A 23,911-nucleotide genomic window follows, 5' to 3' on the forward strand; every position below is an offset into this window, starting at 1 on the left:
TCTTGCACTTTCACAGGTAAGGATAAAGTCCTTCCACTGGAATGCTGGCTTGTCTTGCCTTCCCTTTCTCTCCACTGCGTGGCCCAGTCCACTTCCTCTCCCTTCTAAACTGCACTCCCTCACACCCTGCCAACTCCTGTTCCCCTTGTCAGGGTCATCTGGTGGATGCCCGGGTTTCCACAAGGCTTTCCTGGGCTCCTCAGCGCAGACCTGGGCATCTCATAGCCGCTTTTGCACATAGCCGCACAGAGTCTGCCACCCCTCCTTTAAACTGCTTATGACACGCTGTGTAATTGGGTTCACACATTTATCCCCCCACCTGGCAGCAGGACCCTTGGAGCAGGACGTTTTCTTGTCATTTGTAAGAAAACATGTGAGACTGTAAATACGGCTTGTCCTGGAAAAGTCATCTTGAACTCACAAGGAAGATCACTCACAGCCAGGGAATAACTGGTGAGGAGATGGGGCTGAGGCGATTGGAGCTGGAGTGCGCAGGGAGAGGAGCGGGGAAGCTGGAGCCTGGAAATCTCCTCAATTTCAGGGGCCAGGAACAGAGAAGTCAGGAAAAGAGAAGCTGGGGAAGAAGAGAGTAAACGGAGGCAGGCAGTCTTCATGGGGAGCCGGGATGGGCAGTTGGAAGAAAGGCTCCTGACGTGGTCAGTGGTCATTGGTGACCAACAAAAGTGCAGTTTCAAGGAGGTCTTTGGATTTAAGAAGCCAGATTTCATAAGAATTACTTTCATAAGCAGAAAAATAATACAAGTAATTTTTTTTTTTTTTGAAGAAATAGAGTAAATGATGTCAACAAGGCAGAGAAAAAGGACAGTATTTTGAGGTGGCAGCAGCTAGAAGTAGTTTTTTTTTTTTTTTTTTTTTGGTCTTTTTGCTATTTCTTGGGCCGCTCCCGCGGCATATGGAGTTTCCCAGGCTAGGGGTCCAATTGGAGCTGTAGCTGCCAGCCTACGCCAGAGCCATAGCAACACTGGATCCGAGCCGCATCTGCGACCTACACCACAGCTCACGGCAACGCCGGATCGTTAACCCACTAAGCAAGGGCAGGGATCGAACCCGCAACCTCATGGTTCCTAGTAGGATTCGTTAACCACTGCGCCACGACGGGAACTCCTAGAAGTAGTTTTAAAAACTAGAGCCACTTAAAACATGGGTGCAGGAGTTCCCGTTGTGGCTTAGCAGCTTAAGAACCCAACATAGTGTCTGTGAGGATGCGGGTTTGATCCCTGGCCTCGCTCCATGGGTTAAGGATCTGGTGTTGCCATGAGTTGTGGTGTAGGTCACAGACGTGGCTCAGATCTGGTGTTGCTGTGGCTCTAGCGTAGGCTGGCAGCTGTAGCTCTGATTAGACCCCTAGCCTGGGAACCTCCATGTGCCACGGGTGCAGCCCTAAAAAGACAAAAGACAAAAAAATAATAATAAATAAAAAATAAATAAATGGAGCAAAAAGAAAACATTAAAGGTGTTCATTAGGAAGTCTTGATAGACGTGTGGCCCCCACTATGTTGTTAATTCTTTGGTGAGAAGGATGCCTTCATTTGGAGTTCTCCTGTTCAGTGCTTATGAATTTAATTAGGCTGACTTTTCAAAGGCAAACGGTAATGTTATAAAAGACTTTTTTTTTCATGTTTGGTATTTCATTAGACTTCTTTTGGAATTTTTGTCCTTAAGGTAAGTTGCCCAACTTGATAAAACAATGGATTAAATTCTCCATTGAGAAAAGAGAAGAGCAAAGACAAAAACAAGGAATTAATACAATGGAATGATATATACCAAAAAGGGCAGTTTAACTTGTTGGATTTGATGCTGCACAAAATGTTTTATAATACTAAGTACTCTGCGTGTGGTAGCCCTGAAAGGGTGGGTAACCTGTGAGAGGACAGTCAGGTGCAAGAGCCAGAAAAGGGAACCAGCATTTCTTTTTCTGCAGGTAAAAGAGACATGTCCCCCCCTCCCCTTTGTAAATGGTAAGCAACACACAAAAGATAGAAAAGCAAAGAGTCATTCAAATGATCCAGGTCTTAACAAAGCCCTGTGGATCATTTAAACAAAAGGCTTTTTGTTTTATTTTTGTGTCCATGGCCATTCTGCTGTTTCAGCGATTCCATTTTAATTCCTGATAAAGTAACTTGAGTGGTTGCCTTAATATGCCCAGTGCAGCCTAAAAATGCTACATTGAAGATACTCTGGATAAGGTCTGTTATCATTCCCTGTACACCTGGAGTCCCTGGTGGTGGTTTAGAATCTTTGCCGGCTATCTGATATGGAGGAACCTTGGTGATGCTCCGAGACTGTGGGTGATGGGCTTTTCCCTTCTGAAGTGAGATGAAATCACCTCCAGTCTGGCTGGGCTCTGGTGGTGCTTGCATAGACAGTGCAAACTCACAGCCCCCTCATGTTAAGTCTGGGTATCCAAAAGCTTTCACTGTAATTTAAAGCAGATGTAGTTCTTCAAGTCTCCTTAAATGAATTTGGGTCTGAGAAGAGAAGAAATGTTAAAAAGCAGTTTTCTGGATTTCCCATTGTGGCTCAATGGGTTAAGGAGCCAGCATGGGCCCGGGCCGGGGCACAAGTCACAGATGCTGCTCCTATCTGATCTGGTGTGGCTGTGGCTATGGCTATGGCATAGGCCTGCAGCTGCAGCTCTGATTAGAATCCCAGCCTGGGGACTTCCATATGCCGCAGACGCGGCACTAAAAAGAAAAAGAAAAAAAAGAGGAAAAAAAAAGGTTTCTCTGCCATGACAGATAACATTTGAAGAATAGTTCTTTCTATGGTTTGCAATGAAAAATAAACCTAACAGTTCTATCCAGTGGTATAAATTTTAATATTAAATTCCTAAATGTTTTTATTCCACTCTAATAGGAATTAACTATAGAGGGAGACTATCAATGAGAAGGGCTTTTTTTTTTTTTTTTTTCTGCCCTTCTGTGTAAATTGCCCATGGAGTTTAACATCAGTGAGGGCTACTGGTCCCAGGATACGGAGGGAAAAGACTCTTTTCAGTGCCTTGTAATATGTTAGATTCATTTCCTGTGTGGCTGAAGCTGATGACACAAGTAATGGTGTATTTTCTCTCCTGGTATTCCACCTTCCCCGTCCTGACCACTTCATGTCCCCAAACACACTAAGCAGATTTATATGAGAGGTCGTTTGGAATAGTGCTAAGACACGTTCTGGACATATGAATTCAGCAGTCAGCTTTGCCATTTTTCCCTCTTCTTTGGCAAAACCCATCCTTCAAAGGCAGGCTTCCTCACCATCTTTCTTCCATCTTATTCCTTCCCCAAACTCTTCTGGAAGCTGTCTCTGAAAGATGAAGGTCTGCTGTGACATCTGTTCTATCTGACTGGACATCTTTTGGGAATTGCCCAAGATGCAGTTAGTTTTTTAATGCTGGATTTGGTCCATGTTCTTGAAGTTCTACTGAGACCAGTTTTCTTGGATTGAATAGCCTGATACACTCGTCTTCTTATTTCTTGAACTAAGAGATTGACTCCCCCTCATTAAATTCTGTGTTGATGTTGGCGCCAGCTCATACCCCTCAGTTGTGTTTAATAAACACTGATGACATGGCTCATATACAAGCTAGGGAGGCAGGTGACATGCCTTGGGCTAATTAAGATAGAAAATGTGGTCAAGGATAAAATGCACCTGGATGAGGGACAGGGCTGGCCCTCTGTCCTGTAATCACAGCACCCTTGCAAGTACTGATTTCATGAGCTCTCTGAGCCCCTGCTGGCTACCCACACTGGGTAAATCATGTCCAGTTTAGACACCCTTACAAGGACATTGGCGTTTTGCCCTCAGAGCCTGGGAAGCCACGGGAGAGAATTGAGCTCAGGAGTGACATAACCTGACTCATAGTTTTTAAAGGGTTCAGCCTGGTTCCGTGTTGAAAGTTCACAGTTAGAGGGATCAGGGGTGAAGCATGATACTGGGTGGCGATGACCACAGGAACCTGGGAAGAGGTGGAAGCAGCCTGAATCAGGAAGCTTTCTTCCGAGCTGAGCTGAAAGTGGGGCTCGTTACAATAAAAGCAAGAACCCTCCAAGCATTTTAAGGGAATCCTGACATGTACAGTACTTGGACAGCAAACTTAACGCTCGTTCTGAAGCACAACAGTATTCTTCAGGAACCAAAAGTAGGGAGCAGATAGAGTATTCTCCACCTTCCGCAGAGCCGGGGGTCTTACCAGCTGAAGTCTTCTTTGTCCTTTGTTTCCTGGTTTCTTCTCAAATTACTCTGTTGGTAAATGTGGATCATTTGTGATGTAATACAAGAAACCAGCTTAACCCTCTTTTCCCCTTGGGTCTTTTATCGTTTCTCACTTGCAATATGTAGGAAACCTCAAACTATGGAAATTCTCTTTCCTTCTCCAGGAGCCTCAGCTTTCCCTCCTCTTGGTGCAGGACTCTTCCTTTCAGTCCCGCCCCAAATGGATTAATGGATTCACGTCAATCACCTGTAATTTTGTTTCTGCTTCTCTGTGGCTCCTTACCTTTCCTTTGAAACAGTTTTCTCTTAGTGTAGCTTCCAGACCAGCAGCAGGAGTATCCCCTGGGAGCTTTCTAGATGTGAAAGTTCTTAGGCTCCACTCCATACCCCCTGGATCAGCACCCCTCCCCACCCCCAGTGGGCCCAGGCATGTGATTAACAAGCCCCCAGGGGCTTCTGATGCCCCTTAAATGGGAGAACCACTACCCCACAAATTGTCATGTTAACTTGTTTATCAGTCAGTTAAACTGTAAGCACCTTGAGAGTTGAGATGCATCTCTGCTGCCTTACTAGCTCATTCTTTGCTGGCTCAGATTCGAATACACAGTCTGAGCTCTTGACTGCTGCCACCATTCATGCCCCTGCTGTTAGTAGAAGGTTACTCCAACAAACTGACCTCCTCCCCTTCCAAGAAGCTTCCTTTTCCTTTAAACGTGGGTGATTGTTGGCATGTTTTCTGATTGACCCTCTGTCTCTTACCTGCAGTTAAACAAGTTATACTCTAGCACCCAGAACATTTTGTCTTATTTGAACCATGAAGAGAGGAAATACTGACTTTAAGAACTATTAGAGAGATTGGACTCAATCATTAAAGCTGTATATTTTCTCCTTATCCTTTTGTATTTTATGGTACTATGGATGCAAAGTATCATTGACATGATGATTGATTAAGAAGTTGTCTTATGGACTTAAATATGAATTTATAGGAAGATAAATTTGTATTTAATCCTTCATATATAATATGCTTTTATATCATTGTAAGTATTCATGTATTAACTACATACAAACTCTTAGGGTTCTCTTCTGGCTCAGAGGGTTAAGGATCCAGCATTGTCAGTGCACTGGCTCAGGTCACTGCTGTGGTGAGAGTTTGATCCCTAGCCCAGGAACTTCTGCATGCCTGAGGTGTGGCCAAAAAAGCCAAAAACAAATCAAAATGAAACAAAAAAACAAAACTCTTACTCTTAAGAGGAAAGAGGAGAAAGGAATGACTCATTAATGTAATACTAAACCAAAAGGGCATATTTATTTGGAATCTGTTATTTAAAATTGCTATCAGATTATCTAGGGCAATATCCATTGAAAATATCAGTATTAAATCCATGATGTCTTTAACACAGCTTTTCAACTCACTTGATATGCTGCAGGTAACTAACTTAAAATGTTTTGACCTTTTTTTTTCTTTTTCTTTTTTTCCTTTTTATGGCCTTACCTGCGGCACATGAGAGTTCCCTGGCTGGGGGTCGAATCAGAGCTGCAGCTGCCAGCCTATGCCACAGCCATGGCAACAAAGGATCTGAGCTGCATCTGCAAGATTTACCACACATCCTTAACCCACTGAGCAAGTCCCAAGAATCAAACCCAAATTCTCAGAGAAACAGTGTCAGTTTCTTAACCCACTGAGCCACAGAGAACTCCCATTTGACCATTTATAGTCTCTTTATAATATTCTAATTTGTTGATTCTTGAATACAACTTAAATAGATTGAAGTACAGCTGTTTTGAAGAATTTATGGAAAAATCTAAATGTAATTTTAGAAAGTCCAATATACATCATTGGCAAGGCAGAATCTTTTTTTTTTTTTTTTTTCCTGCACCCATGGCACGCAGAAGTTCCTGGGCCAGGGGTTAAACCTACGCCACAGCTGTAACTAGAGCTATAGCAGTGACAATGCCAGATTCTTAACCTACTGAGCCAGGGAACTCCAGGCAGAATCTTTACTGCAGTATCAGTATGATTTCTTTCCCTGGTTCAGGACTGCCAAATCTAAAATGTTAATGTACTAGAAGGTAAATCCTTTCTATTTTAAAATGCATTTTTAGTTTGATTTTCATTATGATAATAAGTTCCCTAATGTTTACAAAGCGTAATATTTAAGTGCAGTAAGTTTTACTATGTGCTGGTTACTTGAAAACTCAATTATACCATGAGAGAGGTATAATATTTGCTTTCCTTCAATTCCCGTAGATATATTTTATTTATTTATTTATTTTCTGTCTTTTTTTTTTGAGGGCCGCTCCTGCGGCATATGGAGGTTCCCAGGCTAGGGGTCTAATCGGAGCAGCAATGTGGGATCCAAGCCATGTCTGTGACCTACAGCACAGCTCACAGCAATGCCGGATCCTTAACCCACTGAGCAAGGCCAGGGATCGAGCCCGCAACCTCATGGTTCCTAGTCGGATTCGTTAACCACTGAGCCATGACGGGAACTCTCCATAGACATATTTTAAACACAAATCAAGTAATGATGGCCAAGGGCTTTCAGTTTAGAAAATAATGCATTTATTAAGTGTCAGTGATTTAAAAATCACTGATCTGAAAAGAAAGTTTTTTAGACTGTGGCTCATCGTAGGACATTCTCACTGAAGCAGTACATCATGACCATTGTTTATAATTAACTTTGGAACTGGAGTCCTCCCAATTGTTAATGACCTTGAATTATAGGAGGAGGATTATGAAAGATTTAATACTGTTAAAAAGAAACCACATTCAAATTGTATGTTTAAAATGTTGTATTGTATGTTTAAAATGTTGTATTGTTGGGAAGTACCATCATTGTGCTACTTAACCTAAATGTTTCAAAACTTTCCTAACAGTTCATACGTGTAAATCCCACCACTATCCATACAAGCTGAAAAATGACAAAAATAGTCTTCTTAACTGATCCTTCTGGCTTTTAATGCAACAGTGCTTATTTTTAAATACTTCCTTTATTGTCCTTTCTCTTCTCACTTAGACAAGCTGACAAGTCAGCAAACCTCACCTTTTCCCTTTTGGCCCCCACTCATCCTACCATGTCATTTCCTTTAAGGAATAGAATACACATCCTTCTTTATTCCCGCTTTGCATCCAATTCTGTCTCTTCTGTCTCCTCCTTTTCCTTCTGTCTTTCATTTAAGCAAGTCAGAATTAGCATTTATTTAATTTAAAAACTTTGTCTCTAAGAGTACACTTTAAAATTATTATAGTAAATTCAGGAAACTTCACTGCATCATATGCTTTCTCTCATGGAATTATAAATATGAAAAAATCAATTATGAATTATACCAATGAATGGTAAAATGCTGATGTATTTTTACTAGAATCACTAGGTGATTTACTTTTTCCTTGTACAGGTAACATTAAGATGCTTGTGGTTTATTTGGAATTCATTTGAGTACTGTTAGGCTGAGTCCTAGCATCTCCAGGAAGGAAACAGACAGGGAGAAGATGTTTAGTGCAAATGAGATTATGTCACTTCCCTGCTGGAAGTCTCCAGAGGCTACCCTCCTGAGTCTTTACAGGAACCTCCAAGGCCCTAATCAAAATTTAACCATCTCCTGCTGTCCTTCCTCTTCTCTCAGCCCAGATCACTTTTCCCTCCAGCTCTTTCTCTTTCTCTCTTCATCCGGAGAGGCCTGCCTCCACACCACTTCCTATGCCCTTCCTTGCTTCATTCTCTTAGCACTTAGGATCTTCCATCCTATGCTGTGTAGTTGACTCTTCTTTTTCTGTTTGTTGTCTGCATCCTCTTAGAGCACAAGCTCTATAAAGACAGGACGTTTTGATTGTTCTGTTCACTGTAGAATCCCCTCTGCCTGTAACAGCACTTGGCAGGTGGTAGATGCTTCATAAACATTTGTGATTTAGCAGATAAATGTGGGGTGGGGATGCTTTGCTCTAGCATCCTGAAACAGAAGAAACTGAGAAAAGAGACTTGTCTTAGGGGCTAATGACTTCTTCTAACTGTGATCCTGCCTTTTTGGCAGTAATTGCTACTATACCTTCTTAACCCTTTTCTTTGCTATTCTTCCACTGAAAACATCAGCTGAACCTTTATACTGTGTGAGGCGCAGCAGAGGATCTAATGAAGTGTGCATTAGATCCTCTGGTTTATAATATTGAAGGGTGCAGGCTAGCATAGAAGGTTGGGGTAACTAGGGAAGGCTTTGTGGGAAAGAGAATTTGAAGTACCCCTCAAAGGGGGGGTGGCATTTTATTTTATTTTATTTTATTTATTTATTTATTTATTTTTGTCTTTTGTCTTTTGTTGTTGTTGCTATTTCTTGGGCCGCTCCCGCGGCATATGGAGGTTCTCAGTCTAGGGGTCGAATCGGAGCTGTAGCCACCGGCCTATGCCAGAGCCACAGCAATGCTGGGATCCGAGCCGCGTCTGCAACCTACACCACAGCTCACGGCAACGCCGGATCGTTAACCCGCTGAGCAAGGGCAGGGACCAAACCCGCAACCTCATGGTTCCTAGTCGGATTCGTTAACCACTGCGCCACGACGGGAACTCCGGGGTGGCATTTTAATTAAACTGTCTTAAAGTAGCATAGTGAGTTGGGTTCCCTGCAAGCGTGGTGGCTGCCACTGCTGGCCAGTAGACCCTGGATGCCATCATCTGTAAGAGGGTTTAGAAACTGGTGATGGTAAGATACATTATATATTACTATGTATAATTAATTTAAATTCATGAATTGATAAAGTAATTTCTGGAAAGAATCAAAGGATTTTCTTTTTCATCTTAATGTTGAATCTGCTAATATTTTCATTACCCATATGAGATATATAGTATTTTTACCTACCAAGAGTCTATCTCTAATTTTAATTTTAGTAGACCCTAAATGCCAGCATTCTTTAAGATGAACGTTTTCATTTTATACTCATATTTTTGTTGTTGTTATAGAAATCTAAGCATAGGGGAAAAACTATAATAGAAGTAGTTTAACATCTTTTCTTTCTAGGAAAAGGTTTAAAGGCACCCAAAAGTGAATGTATTTCTTTGCTAGATGAAAGTTAATGTTCTTTTCTACATAATTCTGCAGAGAGAGGTGGAGGAGGGTCCCTTCCCATCATTAGTAAGTTGTTACTCTCAGGAAAGAACACCAGCTTTGGGGCCAGAGCACCCAGATTCTAAAAGGGGCTTCACCACTTGGAGCAAGTTTTGTTTTTCTTTTTTTGGGCCATGCCTGTGGCATGTGGAAGTCCCCAGGCCAGGGATCGAACCTGTGCCACAGCAGTAACCAGAGCCACAGCAGTGAAAATGCCAGATCCTTAACCTGCTGAGCCATGAGGGAACTCTGGGAGCAAGTTTTTGTGTCTCAAGGTTTTTGTATGTAAAATGTGGATAATTATTATCTTCATGTCTTAGGGTCATTGTGAAGAGTAAATGATTTGCTGTATGGAAAGTGCTTAGAACAGTGGCTCATTAGTAGGGGCCCCTCAATCCAAGTTAATATTATTACTATGCAGTAGTTTCTGTATGTCCGATGAGAGTTGTTTTCACATCTTGCCTTTCCCCGCTACAAAGGGTAACTTTTCTTGAGGTCTTAGAGATTGGTCCTGAGGCTGGCAGATGTCTCTTGCCTAGAGTGGCACAGCTTTTCAGTAGCCAAAGAGACATCTCCAGCTACCCATTTCCTGTCATAGCTTCTTTCCATGATGTGCTAAGGTTCCTGCCAAAAGCACCCCCTTGCCCCATTTCTTTGAAGATTTTTATATCGTCCACATCTTAGCATCTCCTGGTTCTACACTGTGTTAATTTCCTAGGGCTGCCAACGACACAGTACCACAATGTGGGTGATTTAAAGCAAGAGAGATATCGCCTTACAGTTCTGGAGCCCAGAAGTCTGCAATGAAGGTGTTGACAGGGCCATGCTCCCTTCAGCCTACCCCTCTTTGCCGTTATCCAGCTTCTGGTCATCCAGGTGGTCTCTGGCTCCTGGCGGTGTAACTCCAACTTCTGCCTCTGTCATCACATGGTATCTTCCGCATGTCTCTATGTCTTCAAGTGGTCCCGGTATCTCGGTTTTCTCATAAGGACGTCAGTCATATTGGATTAGGGTCCACCGTGATGATCTCATTTTAACATGATTGCACCTGGAAAGACTACTTCCAAATAAGGTCACGTTCAGAAGTACCAGAGGTTAGGCCTTCAGCACCTCTTTTCCCAGGCAAGGTCAACCAAACACATACTTTCAGATCAAAGAACCTTGTTCCTTTTCTCCCCTTGCTTTAGCAGTTACAATATATCAAATACATTTACCAAGCACCTGGCAGATACTCTTCCAGTATAAGGTTTCATGTTACATGAAACTGATTAGGTGACAACTTTATAAATGTTGTAGTTAGATCCTTTCAGGTATTTGTGCTCTATTGTGGTTGGAGAGGAGTTAGAAATAAATGTTCAGACCAGTGACAGGAAGAGAATCCCCTTATGAGTGTCGTACTCACTTAGGAAAAGAAATTCCATCTCATGATGTTTTGGGAAAGATGTAGCCAACAGCTTGGTAAAACTGTTAAATCTTAAAGAACTGTGTAGCCAAGCAAGTCTTGGAATTGCTTGCTGGCTTTTAAAAGTGGAAGAGTTTGAGGTAGTTAACGGTTTACATGGTAAATTCTGACAGCAATGCCCTTTGGGGGAGCACCCTCCCGGTGGAGGGTCCTGGGCAAAGTCCTGGCACACCCTGACCTAGTCTCTTGCCTTAGAGGGCTGAGCACTTGGGAATATTTGTTGACTGAGTCTCATGACTGCTTCCCAGAAGGAGCATTGTGCCAACCTTCGAGGTGGAGCACCTTTCCAGGAGGTTAAAATGCTGTCCCCCTGGGTCTCAACGCGGAGGTAGCGGTGCCTGGTTTGTCTGGATTCCAGACCCTCAGCTGCTCCTCTGTGTGGCTCCTCCCCATGGTTAACCTCCTGTGACTAACACACAGAAGGGCAGCTTTTCACTGCCAAGTCCACACTGAAGGCGTCTCAACCTCAGTCAAGAAGGATTGGAAATGAACACTTAGTAAGTGTGGGGAGAATGGGTGACAAGAACCTGGGCATCATAGACCCAGTGTTCTCCCTCTGTTTGGAAGCGTCACTAGAGCTGATTTGGGAGAATCTTATTTCCCCCTTTGCTTATGAGGTAGAGTTGCCCTTCCTTGTCCCTTCTGAAATTAGGTTTGGCCATGTGGCTTGTTTTGTCCAAAGAAATCAGAGGGCAGTAGACCCTGGTCGCTTCTGGCAGAAGTTCCAAGAGCCAGTGTGAAACGCAGCACGCTCTCCTAGTGTAGCTGTGTGACGATCCACACATAACTTGGATGGTCTTCCCTCTGCCTGGTCCACCCCACAGCCCACTGCTAGCTCTGCCTGGACTGGGAGAATGTGCAGGAACGAATCTTCTCATTATGCTAAGCCACGGAGAGTTTGGAACTGTCTGCAACTGCTGTATGTTCTAGCTCACTGTCACTGATATAATGCATTTAGGAGCAAAACATAGAGAGTGGAAATTCATCAAGTTCTTGCAGTAGAGAAAATGATTTTGAAGATAACTCTTTAAATCATCTTGCAGCAGGCTCTCTCAATATATCTAAAATATTAAAAGAGCAAGTCTAAAGAATAGTTTAATATGTGAAGGTTTGGAGGACAGAACAGTATTGAATTCACGAGATGCTGAGATAACCATCTAGTTTAATGACATTTTTTCTGCTTCTATATTTCAAACTTTGGTCTACCAGGAGATGCTTGTCCATTGTTCTTGCACGAAAGAAAATAGTTTGACATGAAAGGGAGGAGGAAATTCGTGGCTGGGAAACCAGAGGACAGAGCGAACAGTGACACCTTTATCTGAGCAATACTGTGGGAACAATAGCCTGGTTTTACTCTAAATTTCTGTTGCAAGAGGAGTATGTGTTAAAGATAGAGCTTTGATTACATTAAGTATCTTATTTCCCACTGGTGGTTCCTGGCATAACCTGGCTTTAAATTATGCTTTGCTTGCTGTCACCATCAGTTTAGTGTTTGAGAAGTCTTTGTTGATTCACGATGGCTAGTACACTCCACAGACAGTAAACTCAGTTTTTAATGAACAAAGCCTTAGTTTTAAAAACTGAGAGCCGTTGCACCTTGACAAGAGGAAATTTTCCTAGATTTCCCCTAGAGTTGGAATAAAATAAATGACAATGGAATTTGATGAGTTTACTAGATTGCAGAAATTTGATAAGAGTAAAAAAAATTGGATGTCTGCCCTAAATTCGTTTGGCCTGGTTTAATCTTAGACCCAGCATCGTGTTTCATTTGATATGCTACTGTTTGTTATACTACTATTTAAGCATTTTTGTGGCATAAACTTAATCACAGTGGGAAAAAAGGGCATTGTCTTTCAAGTAGGTTTAAAAAGTGGTGTACACTGGAAATACTAATTAATTGCCAGCCTGTGTTGCTTTTAATGTATGGATAATAATTTTGCAATATCTTGATCTTTGAAGGTTTAACGTGTCAAATCATTTGGCTATTTAAATTTTTGAATTTGTAATAATAGTTAAATTTAATAATTTTAATTAATTTAAAATCTTAAATTGAAGTATCATTGACACACAGTATCCTTTCAGGTGTACAACAAACTGGTTTGACATTTAGATACGTTATGAAATGATCATGATAAATCTAGTAACTATCTGCCACCACACGAAATTATTACAGTGTCCTTGACTCTATTCCTTAGGCTGTATTCCATCTCTGTGACTTACTAATTTTATAAATGAAAGTTTGTATCTCTTAATCGCCTTCACATATTTTGCCTAATGTCCACTACCCTCCCCTCTGGCAACTGCCCCTTTGCTCTCTGTATCGATAAGCCTGTTTCTGGTTTGCTTGTTTTGTTTCTTAGATTCCACATGTAGTATTATAGTATTTGTCTTTGTCTGATATATTTCACTTCGTGTAATACCTTCTAGATCCATTCATGTTGTTGGAAATGACAAGATTTCATTGTTTTTTATCTTTGAGCAATATTCCCGTGTGTGTGTGTGTGTGTGTGTGTGTGTGTGTGTGTGTGTTTATATACATACACTACATCTTCTCTATCCACTCATCTATTTATGGATGGACACTTAGGTTACTTCTTTATCTTTGTTATTGGAAATAATGCTAGAGTGAACACTGGAGTACATTTATCTTTTTTTTTTTTTTTTTTTTTTTTTTGCTATTTCTTTGGGCTGTTCCCACAGCATATGGAGGTTCCCAGGCTAGGGGTCGAATTGGAGCTGTAGCCTGTGGCCTACGCCAGGGCCACAGCAACGCGGGATCCGAGCCGAGTCTGCAACCTACACCACAGCTCACGGCAACGCCGGATCGTTAACCCACTGAGCAAGGGCAGGGATTGAACCCGCAACCTCATGGTTCCTAGTCGAATTCGTTAACCACTGCGCCACGACGGGAACTCCACGTTTATCTTTTTGAATTAGTGTTTTTGTTTTCTTCAGTTAAATACCTAGAAGTGGAATTGCTGGATCACATGCCAGTTCTATTTCTAAATTTTTTTTTTTTGGTCTTTTTGCCTTTTCTAGGGCCGCACCCTCAGCCTATGGAGGTTCCCAGGCTAGGGGTCTAATCAGAGCTGTAGCTGCCGACCTACACCACAGCTCACAGCAACGCTGGATCCGTAACCCACTGTGCGAGGCCAGGGATCGAACCTGCAACCTTATGGTTCCTAGTCGGATTCATTTCTGCTGCGCCACGACGGGAACTCCTATTTTTAAATTTCTTGAGGAACCTCCATACTGTTTTCCATAATGGCTGCACCAATTTACATTTCAACCCATATAGCATGGGGTCCACCTTTCTTCACATCCTTGCCAACACTCGTCTTTTTGATGATTGCGTTTGGATATTTTTAGTATGATTGCCAAGAATATCAGAACCAATATCACCCTTACAGATGATCTAGCCCACCCGTGCCTTGCAGAGGAATCTTTTTCAAACACACTCTTACATGGTACCTGATACCTAAAATAGGTTTTTTATGTTATAAAATTTTATAATTTCAGACTTATCATAAGGTCAATGAATGAGGAGAAAAGGACTATTTTTAACAAGAAAAGGACTTAGTCTAAAAGGGCCTTGGCCCTCACTTTCTATTTTGTTTTGTTTGGCAACTATTTGAAAGCCCTGAATTACGTGATAAGTAGCTGCAAGTGGTAATGGTTTTTATTGGTTTGTTTTACAGGGTTCACCCTGAACCCTTAGGAGACTTCAGTTTTATAGGACTATGGAAAAGTTAACTTAGCAATACAAGTTTATGACATGTAGAACTCTGGAATTGAGTGTTATTTTTTATCTTAGCTTTAAAGTAAGATCAAATCAAATTCTTACAGAATCCCAGATCTCTGCACAGAACACCATTTGAAAACTAGTCACTATGTTTTAGGTAACATCTCTGTAGAATGAGAGCATAGAGTCTGATTGTACTATTTATTTTTATATAGAAATTGTCAAATATTGGAGAAAATGTGAAAATATTTCTCACTGAAAAGGGTTAAACTAATATCAGTAAGTGCTCCTTTAAAAAAATATGTCTTCTGGAAGTTTCAGAAATTTTTAAAAATTTTTTCCCCATTATTAGCAGTGGTTGCCAGCCCAGCCCACACATTATGTAGCCTAGAACCACCTGAAGTAGCAGTATTTAGCTGTCTTATGACGACCTAAGCACTTTAGTTTGGCATTCTAAAAGAGTCCATTGACTATTTCCATGGGATTTTTTAAAAAATTAAAATCTATTTTAAAAAATGATTTCTATTTCTGGATTGGAAACTTTCTCCATTCCCACTGTGAGGTGAAAGGAGAGTGCTGTTTTATTCTCTGGTTGCAGAATTTTCATCCCTACATTAAAGTGACTACTCATTTCCTCTTTGAAGAAGAAGCAGCATAGATCCTAGCGTTGGAAGGAAACTCTGAAGCTACACTAGGTGCATAGTTTTGCAAAACTGTGCCAGAGGAAACTTTTCCAAAACCAAACCCTCCTTTAGCAAGCTGGATATTTAAAGGATATCCTCTGGGAATCCTTTTGCAAGACAAATGCTCCTCTGAGGTGTCTGGGTAATAGGAGAGCTCTTGGGGCTTTAAAAAGCCATTAGGGAGTTCTTGTTGTGGCTCAGTGGTAATGAACCCTACTAGTATCCATGAGGATGCAGGTTCGATCCCTGGCCTCACTCAGTGGGTTAAGGATCCGGCATTGCCGTGGGCTGCGGTGTAGGGTGCAGACATAGCTCGGATCCCATGTTGCTGTAGCTGTGGCCTAGACTGTCAGCTGCAGCTCCAGTGCGACCCTTAGCCTGGGAACTTCCATATGCTGCACCTGCAGCCTAAAAAGACAAAACAAAACAACACAAAAAAACCATTAGAATTCTTCTTGCTGTACTTGTCCCCCTCATAGGGCCCCAGGCCCCCTATGACCCAGGGCTGCTACTTACCTTCACACAAGATGCCAGGCCTCCCTCTGGGAATGGAAGACATTGCAGACTGCCACCCGGCTTCGTGCTCCACTCCCCACAGTGATTATAGGCCGGTTGGCATCTAAAGTTAAATTGAAAAGTAAAAACGAAATGAGGGCATTGGAATCCATGATTTCTCTTGTTATTTCCAGCTGATGAGTCTAAAAAACAAGGCTGGCATGAGAATTGCTTGTGTTTTTTTGATGTGGGATTACGTAATCAATTGTTATGTGTCAAAAATTCGAGTAAGTAAAACTCTGGTTCAAATTCTGAGTCCAAGGCTTACTTGCATAACATTACAAAGCAAATAATTTAATTATCCTAAGGTTGACTCAGATGGTTGTGGTGAGGTGTCAAGGTAAGCCCTTTAAAGTATATTAATATGGCATGTAGTGTGTGTAGCTGCTTTACTAATTCACAGTTCTTTTATCATCATTATCATCATCATTTTGAAATCTTATTGTACTTGCAGAAATATTACTAGGAAACGTAAAAAAGAGGGGAATAAGCAAATTCTGGTTCTTAATGTCCTTTCTCCCCTCCCTGGCCTGTACCCCTACAGAATGTGACAAGTTGCGGCGTGATGGCTACCGGAGTTCTCAGTACTACTCCCAGGGACCCACCTTCGCAGCCAACTCTGGTCCACTCTGTGATGACTATCAAGATGAGGATGAAGAAACAGATCAAAAGGTCAGCCTTTTGTTTTTATTTTTATTGTCTTTTATCTTTTCAGGGCCGAACCTGTGGCATATGGAGGTCCCCAGGCTAGGGGTCTAATCAGAGCTACAGCTGCCAGCCTACGCCAGAGCCACAGCAACGCCGGATCCTTAACCCACTAGGCGAGGCCAGGGATCGGACCTGCAACCTCATGGTTCCTAGTCGGTTTCGTTTCCGCTGTGCCACACACGAACTCCAAACGGTAAGCCTTTTACATTCAGTGTGGCTCCTGGATTAGATCCCAGAACAGAAAAAGGACATGAATTGGAAAAATTAATGAAATCAGAATAAAGTCTATTTTTTAGTTAATAGAATTATCCCATGTTAATTTCTTAGTTTTGGCACATGTACCATCACTATGTAGCATGTGAATATTAGGGAAAACTGGGTGAAAGGTACATAAGGAATTCTCAATACTCTCTTTGCCGCTTTTCTCTAAGTCTGAAATTAATCTAATGGAAGTTAGTTCATGGAAGTTCCCTGGTGGCTTACTGGTTAAGGATCCAGTATGGTCACTGCTGTGGCGTAGGCTCAATCTCTGGCCTAGGAGCTTCCACCTAGTTACCGTGGGTGTACCCCCCGCCACCCCAATAAGTAAATAAATAAGTTGAGGATCCAAGGAATTCATTAAAGGAACATAATCCATATATTGATTTTAATATAGTATTCAATAAATTGCATGAGCTATTAAACACTTTATTATAAAATAGGCTTTGTAGTAGATGATTTTGCCTAACTGCAGGCTGATGTTCAGTGTTCTGAGCATGTTTAAGGTACGCTGGAGTAAGCCACAATGTTTGGTAGGTTAGTGTATTACATACATTTTTTACTTAGGATGTTTTCAACTTATGATGGGTTTATCAGACGAAGTCCCATCATAAGCTGAGGAAGATCTATACAAAGAAGCTCTTTTATTATAATCAAAAAAGCACCTCTTTCAGAATTGATCTGGTCTGCAATCTTAAAAGCTTACTTTTCTTTTGTTGGCATGAGTAAGGAAAATTAAAATCAGAAGATGAATTACATGGTGAGAGTTTTGATTAATTTTTTCAGCTTTATTGCTGTGCAGTTGACACATCAAATTATGTGATGGTTTGATGTATGTGAGCTTTGTGACATGACCATCACAATCAGATTAAGACATCCATCACCTCACTACTTTAAACAGAGAATTATAAATCTTTTTTTTTTGTCTTTTTGCCATTTCTTGGGCCGCTCCCTTGGCATATGGAAGTTCCCAGGCTAGGGGTCAAATCGGAACTGTAGCCACCGGCCTACGCCAGAGCTACAACAACTCAGGACCTGTGCCGCGTCTGCAGCCTACACCACAGCTCACGGCAACACCGGATCCTTAACCCACTGAGAAAGGCCAGGGACCAAACCCGCAACCTCATGGTTCCTAGTTGGATTCGTTAACCACTGCGCCACCATGGGAACTCCTATAATTCATTTTTAAAACAGGTAGTTACTAAATATCTACCTTGTGCCAGAGAATATGCTAGGTGCTGGCAGTGTCAACAATGAAGCAAAGAAGAAAAATCCTCACCCTTGAGGAGGAAAGTAGCATGACCTGATTTACTACTGAATGTAGTTGCTGTGGCCACTGAATGAGGATAAAGCCATAGGGAATTGAAAATGAAAGTAGAGGCAAGTCAACAGGCTATTGCCGTAGTGCTGGCAGGAGATAGATGTTAGGGACCGGACCCTAATGTGACAAAGTGGTGGAGATTCTAGGTTTATTTTGAAAATGGATCCTACAGAACTTAGTGCAGTTTGAGGAACAGAAAATCAGGGAATTCCTGTTGTGGCACATCATAAATGAATCTGACTTGCATCCACGAGGATGCGGGTTTGATCCCCTGCCCCCACTCAGTAGATTAAGGAACCGGCATTGCCGTGAGCATGGTGTAGGTCACAGACAAGGCCCGGATCCTGTGTTGCTGTGGCTGTAGTGTAGGCCAGCAGCTGTAGCTCTGGTTTGACCCCTAGGCTGGGAACTTCCATATAGCATGGGTGTGGCTCTAAAAAGAAAAAAAGAAAGAAAAGAAAAAGAGTCATATTATTGTCCCAGCTTAATCCCTCTAGAAGAATTGCATTACAAAAAATATTTGACCCCACAAGGAATTCTAATCCATTGACCCTACCTTCTTCATGTAATGTCATTCTTTCCCAGTTTATGTTACATGGGCTACCATTATATTCACTTGTTTGCACACACATTCAACTCTGCTGACCCCTCTCCTTCTGCCAATTTCCTGGAGAAGTCGATTTTCTCTCTTTATTGCATCATAACCTTCCTTAGCCAAGCATGCTATATTTTCTTTCATCTTGAAGAAACCCTCCTTTGACCTTTTGTCCTCTTCCAAATTCTGCCAGTTTTCAGTTCTTCTTTATAACAGAACTTCTCAAAGAACTGTCCAGATTGCTTTTCTGTGCGATCTCCTTTGAACCCCCTCCAAACAAACCTATATTTCTAGCACATTACTGAAACCACTTGGGTTAAGCACCCCATCGCCTCTCCCTTGCCAGTTAATCTCAGACCTCCTCGTATTCAGCCTCTTGGCAGCATTGGAAAGAATTTATTATTCTTTTCTATCTAAAGCACTTTTTGTACATGGCTTTCATGACACCACACAGTCCTGGCTTTCCTCCTTTCTTATTAGCCATTGCTTCTCTGTCATTCATTGGAAGTTCTTTTAAACATTGAATTGTTGCTGGAACCATAGGGCTCAGACCTTATACTTCTGCTCTTCAGTGAAGACTCCCTCTTTGGGTGATTTCATTGAGTCCCATGACTTTAAATTCTAAGCATTGAAGTTTTCTAAATGTATGTCTCTAATCCACGCGCATGCACTTACCTGCTTACCACTCATCTCCTCTTAATGTCTGAGAGCTACCTCAAACTTAGCCAAATCCAAATACACAATCCTTACATCCTTCATCCCCCCAGATACCTACTTCTTGCAGTTTTCCCCATCTCAGTAAATCACACCTCCATTCTACCAGTTGCGTAAGTCAAAACTATTGGGCACATTCTTGATTCTTTTCTTTTTCTCACACTTTCAGCAAATTCTGTAGGAGTAACAACTACTGAACCACCTCCAAAACTTCAATCCAGGTATTAATGTAGCAGCTGAGTCCTGTGGATGTCCCTGAGGGTGGGTGGCTGGGGCACATTGGAGGGAAGGTTGTGAAGGATTGGAGCAAGTGTTAGATGGAACAGCTGTGTTGATATTGACTTCACCAAAAGTGGTAACAGGGGTGGTGGTGGAGGAAGCCTCAGGTAAGATTACAGAGGAGCAATGCCAACTAAAAGAAGTTACTTGGCTTTACAATGCCGAGTGAAAGAAGTTACAAGTAAAAGGAAAGGAGTTAGGTTTTTTTTTCAACTGTAGTTGATTTACAGTGTTTTACGTTCATTTCTGCTGTACAGCAAGGTGAGTCATTTATACATATACACATTTTTTAATATTCTTTTCCATTATGGTTTATCTCAGGACATTGCCCATGGTTGCCTGTGCTGTACATTAAGACCTTGTTGTTTAAGAGTTAGCTTTTATTATGTAGCTAATAGGAAATCACTAATATTTTTTAAGTGGAAGATTTTATGATTAGGAGCAAAAATCCAATATGTCGTCTTTTGTTTAATGGAAGATATAAAGCTAATGTTGAAACTCATTTTCTAATTTAATTAAAGCATCAAATCTGACTCTAGAACTTTTTTTTTTCTTTTACTTTTTTTTAGGGCCGCACCCCTGGCATATGGAGGTTCCCAAGTTAGGGGTCAAATCAGGAGCTGTAGCTGTCGGCCTATACCACAGCTCTTGGCAGTGCCAAATCCTTTAACCCACTGAGAGGCCAGGTATTGAACCTGCGCCCTCATGAATGCTAGTCAGATTTGTTTCTGCTGAGCCACAACAGGAACTCCTGACTCCAATAGAACTTCTAAACGGGGAATATTAACAGACTGATTTCCATGTAAAATAAAAGAGAAATTTGAGAGTTCTCCTGTGGCACAGCAAGTTAAGGATCCAGGGTTGTCACTGCATCAGCGCCAGTCACTGCTATGGCAGGGTTCGATCCCTGGTCCAGGAATTTCCACATGCCTTGGGTGCAGCCAAAAAAAAAAAAAAAATGTGGGGGGAAGAGAAATTTTTTCAAAACTTGCACCGAATTGCAGTTCCCCTTGTGGTTCAGCAGTTTAAAAATCCGACACAGTGTCCATAAATGAGGAGGTGGGTTCAATCCCTGGCCTTGCTCAGTGGGTTAAGTATCCGACACTGCTGCAAGCCATGGTGTGGATTGCAGATATGGCTTGGATCCAGCGTTGCAGTGGCTGTGGTGTAGGCCTGCAGCTGCAACTCCAATTTGATCCCTAGCCTAGGAACTTCTATATGCCACAGGTGCAGCCATTAAAAAAGAAAGTGAAAATTAAAATGAAAAGCATCTAATTTTCATTCAACAAATAATTAAGCATCTATTATGTGTTTAGGATAGAAGCACTCTCCTAAAATGAGAATTGCTAATAAGGCAGAGGTTGAGAACATATATGCTAAAACAGAGAGAGAACCTAGGGGACATTCAGTCTGGTTATTTATTCTGGCTAATCACTCCGGAATAATTATCCTAATGCAAAACATTTCCCAAGCAGGACTTGTGTTTATGGTGTGATGAAAGCTATTTTGCTAATGATATCCACATATATATATGTATATATGGAGATATATATGTATATATCTTTCAAAATAGTGATGTAGTGTAGCAAGAAAAGAAATTGAAATATTTCCAGCTATACATGTTATGTATATCATCTACATATCAAACATGGGGACATAAAAAATGCTGTCTGCGAAAGGGTTCAGAAATCTCATAAACTACCTTTTAATTTGACTGTGAAAACCACAAGTAAGTCGCTGCTTTAATACTGTTCTAGTCTTGGTTTTTTTTGGTTCTTTTAGTTTGCAGTGTGTACCAGATACTAGTTATTCAGGTATTTGCAGGAAATTCAGTTGTAGATGACAGACTACCTCCTGGGAGCTGAGAGGGCATTTCTCCACCTGCCATTGTTGGAGGTTATGTGTGATGACCCATTCACTGAATCAGGGAAACATTCATAGAGGCCCCATTGTCTCAGCAGAAAGGATATCCATCATGAGTTACTCAATCTCCTGTGTAAAGTTCACCCCCAAACAAGATAAATAAGACTGGGATTATGACAGTAAATGATTGGCTTTAATTGATAGAAACTGAAATTTTCTTGGCTAGTTTCTGTTTTACTCAGAACCGGCATCTCGGGAGTTCTGTGTGTGTCTTTCCTGATAAGAGATATTTCAGTTGCAGGGGAGGACTTTGGAGACCCAAAAAGACAGCAGCTTTACTCTGTACCTGCATGTGTAGGAGGCTCGTACAAGGTGCTGCTTGGGAGCACGGGTCTGGGGAAGGCTTTCCACCTGTTGAAGCCAGTCACCTTGGCAAATTGCTTCTTTGTGAGTGTCTGTTTCCTCACCTGTAAAGAGTCATGAACCACATATTCTGGTTTTGCCCAGGACAGTCCTGGTTTACAGCTGCTGTGTACTTATCAGAAGCACCCCTTTCACTCTCAAAGGCGTGCTGGTTTTGATCGTAAATTACATGATTACCTCACCCACCTTGAGGATGGTGGTGAGGTTGAAGTGAATTAACATTTGTAATGTTAGCATGGTGCCTGGCACGTGGTATATGCGCAAATGATGATGGCAACTGTCTTTAAACTGCTTGGTTTTTCAAACCAGACTTCAAAGAAATGAACTCAATAGAGATATGTCTGGTTTTATGAAAATTTGGCCCTTAGTTCAGTCATTCTAAGTCTTTTATTCCACCCACATAGAATTTCCTACCTAAAGCAATGAATTTGAGAGGTTTCAGCAATTACTAAAAACTTGTGTTTTCATAAGTTACCCACATGTAGAACTATCAGTGATCATAGTGGTACTAACTTTATACTGATAGAGAAATACTTGAGAATTAAACTTAAGTACTTTCAGAACTTTTTTTTTTTTGCAAATTATGCCACGTTTTCACAAGAACTCCCATGAAATAGGTATCTTAATAATTATTACTATCATGTTAATAATCTGGAAGCTGAGACTTGGATGTATGAAATTCTTTCACGAGATCACGTAGCCAGAACGCGTCCGGGAGGACATGAACCCAGGGCCTCTCACTTTATACTCTATTTTCATTGCACCAGCTGGTGAAAGAAAAGGGTGAGATGACTTAATTACCAAATTCTTTCACCTTATGCCTGCTGCTGACATTTTTCATCCTATCTTTGACTTGTCTGGCATTCATTCATTCATGTTATTTTTTTTCGCAAGCCATTTAAGTCCTGCTTGGTCTCAGTATGCAGACAGAGCCCCTGGCCTAGCGTAGGTTACCAACTGGAAAACATTTATGACGATTCCAGATACAGTTGTTTCTTACTGGGTGTCTCTGGGTGAGTGATTTCAGGACACAGTGCAAGCAGAGAGGAGTTTTGCTGGCTCCATGGGCTCACTGCTCTTCAATTTGTGGCACTTGTTACCCTGTGCCTTTTCAGACAGGGTGAGAAGGTTGGGGTCTGTCATTTCCAGGCCTCTATGCATTCGCATGGTGAGCATGTCTCTAGTAACTTGCTGGGTTTGTCTTGTTACACACTTCCCATTCCACTGGAATGAGGCTCTGTTCACATCTGCCTATCTCTCTAGCAGGGGGACGGCATCCCTGTTGCTTTGATCCCTCAAATCCCCAGCCTGGAGCCAAGCGCCTGGCACCTGGAAAAGCTCAGGGCTCTCTGTGAGTCTAATATTTCCTACAACCGTGCTAGGGAGCTGGATTGTGCCCATGTCACAGATGGATTTTGGAGAGATCACACCACTTGCTTATGATCACATAGCTTTTAAATCCTGAAACTGAGTTCTCTCTCTTTTTAAAAAGAGCATGATGAGGCACAATTTATATAAAATAATCTACGCATATTTAAAATGTACAATTTGGGAGTTCCCATCGTGGCTCAGTGGTAATGAACCTGACTAGTATCCATGAGGACGCAGGTTCGATCCCTGGCCTCACTCAGTGGGTTAAGGGTCCTGCGTTGCTGTGAGCTGTGGTGTAGGTTGCAGATGTGGCTTGGATCCTGCATGGCTGTGGCCTAGGAGGCAGCTACAGCTACAATTCGACCTCTAGCTCGGAAACTTCCATGTGCCACGAGTATGGCCCTAAAAAGACCAAAAAATAAGGTTAAAAAAAAATACAGTGTACTTTGGAGTTCCCACTGTGACACAGCAGGTTAAAGGTCCCACTGTGGCAGTTTGGGTTGCTAAGGAGGTGGGCGTTTGATCCCTGGCCTGGAACAGTGGGTTGGAATTCAGTGTTGCTGCAGCCGTGGTGCAGGTTACAGTTGCGGTTTGGATTTGATCTGTGGCCTGG

At 41.8% G+C, this 23,911-nt stretch overlaps 1 protein-coding gene across 18 annotated transcripts in view; it reads left to right on the plus strand.

Moving 5' to 3' along the window:
• The window catches only part of NHSL1 (NHS like 1), a 323,641-nt gene that overhangs the window by 268,780 nt on the left and 30,950 nt on the right, over nt 1-23,911 (plus strand). For all 18 annotated transcript variants that reach the window (XM_085024974.1, XM_085024988.1, XM_085024965.1 and 15 more), the window contains one exon: nt 16,311-16,438. Coding sequence is in view for 8 of the 18 variants with exons in the window: in XM_085024897.1 (XP_084881023.1) it covers nt 16,311-16,438 (128 nt within the window). In the remaining 10 variants the exon portion in view is untranslated. The remainder of the gene's footprint in view (nt 1-16,310; nt 16,439-23,911) is intronic.

This window comes from Sus scrofa, chromosome 1, assembly GCF_054392235.1.
Source record: "Sus scrofa isolate SSC_HxYL_T2T_F1_AM1 chromosome 1, Sscrofa_HxYL_maternal_Yorkshire_Landrace_v2.0, whole genome shotgun sequence".
In the NCBI taxonomy this organism is placed as follows: domain Eukaryota; kingdom Metazoa; phylum Chordata; class Mammalia; order Artiodactyla; family Suidae; genus Sus; species Sus scrofa.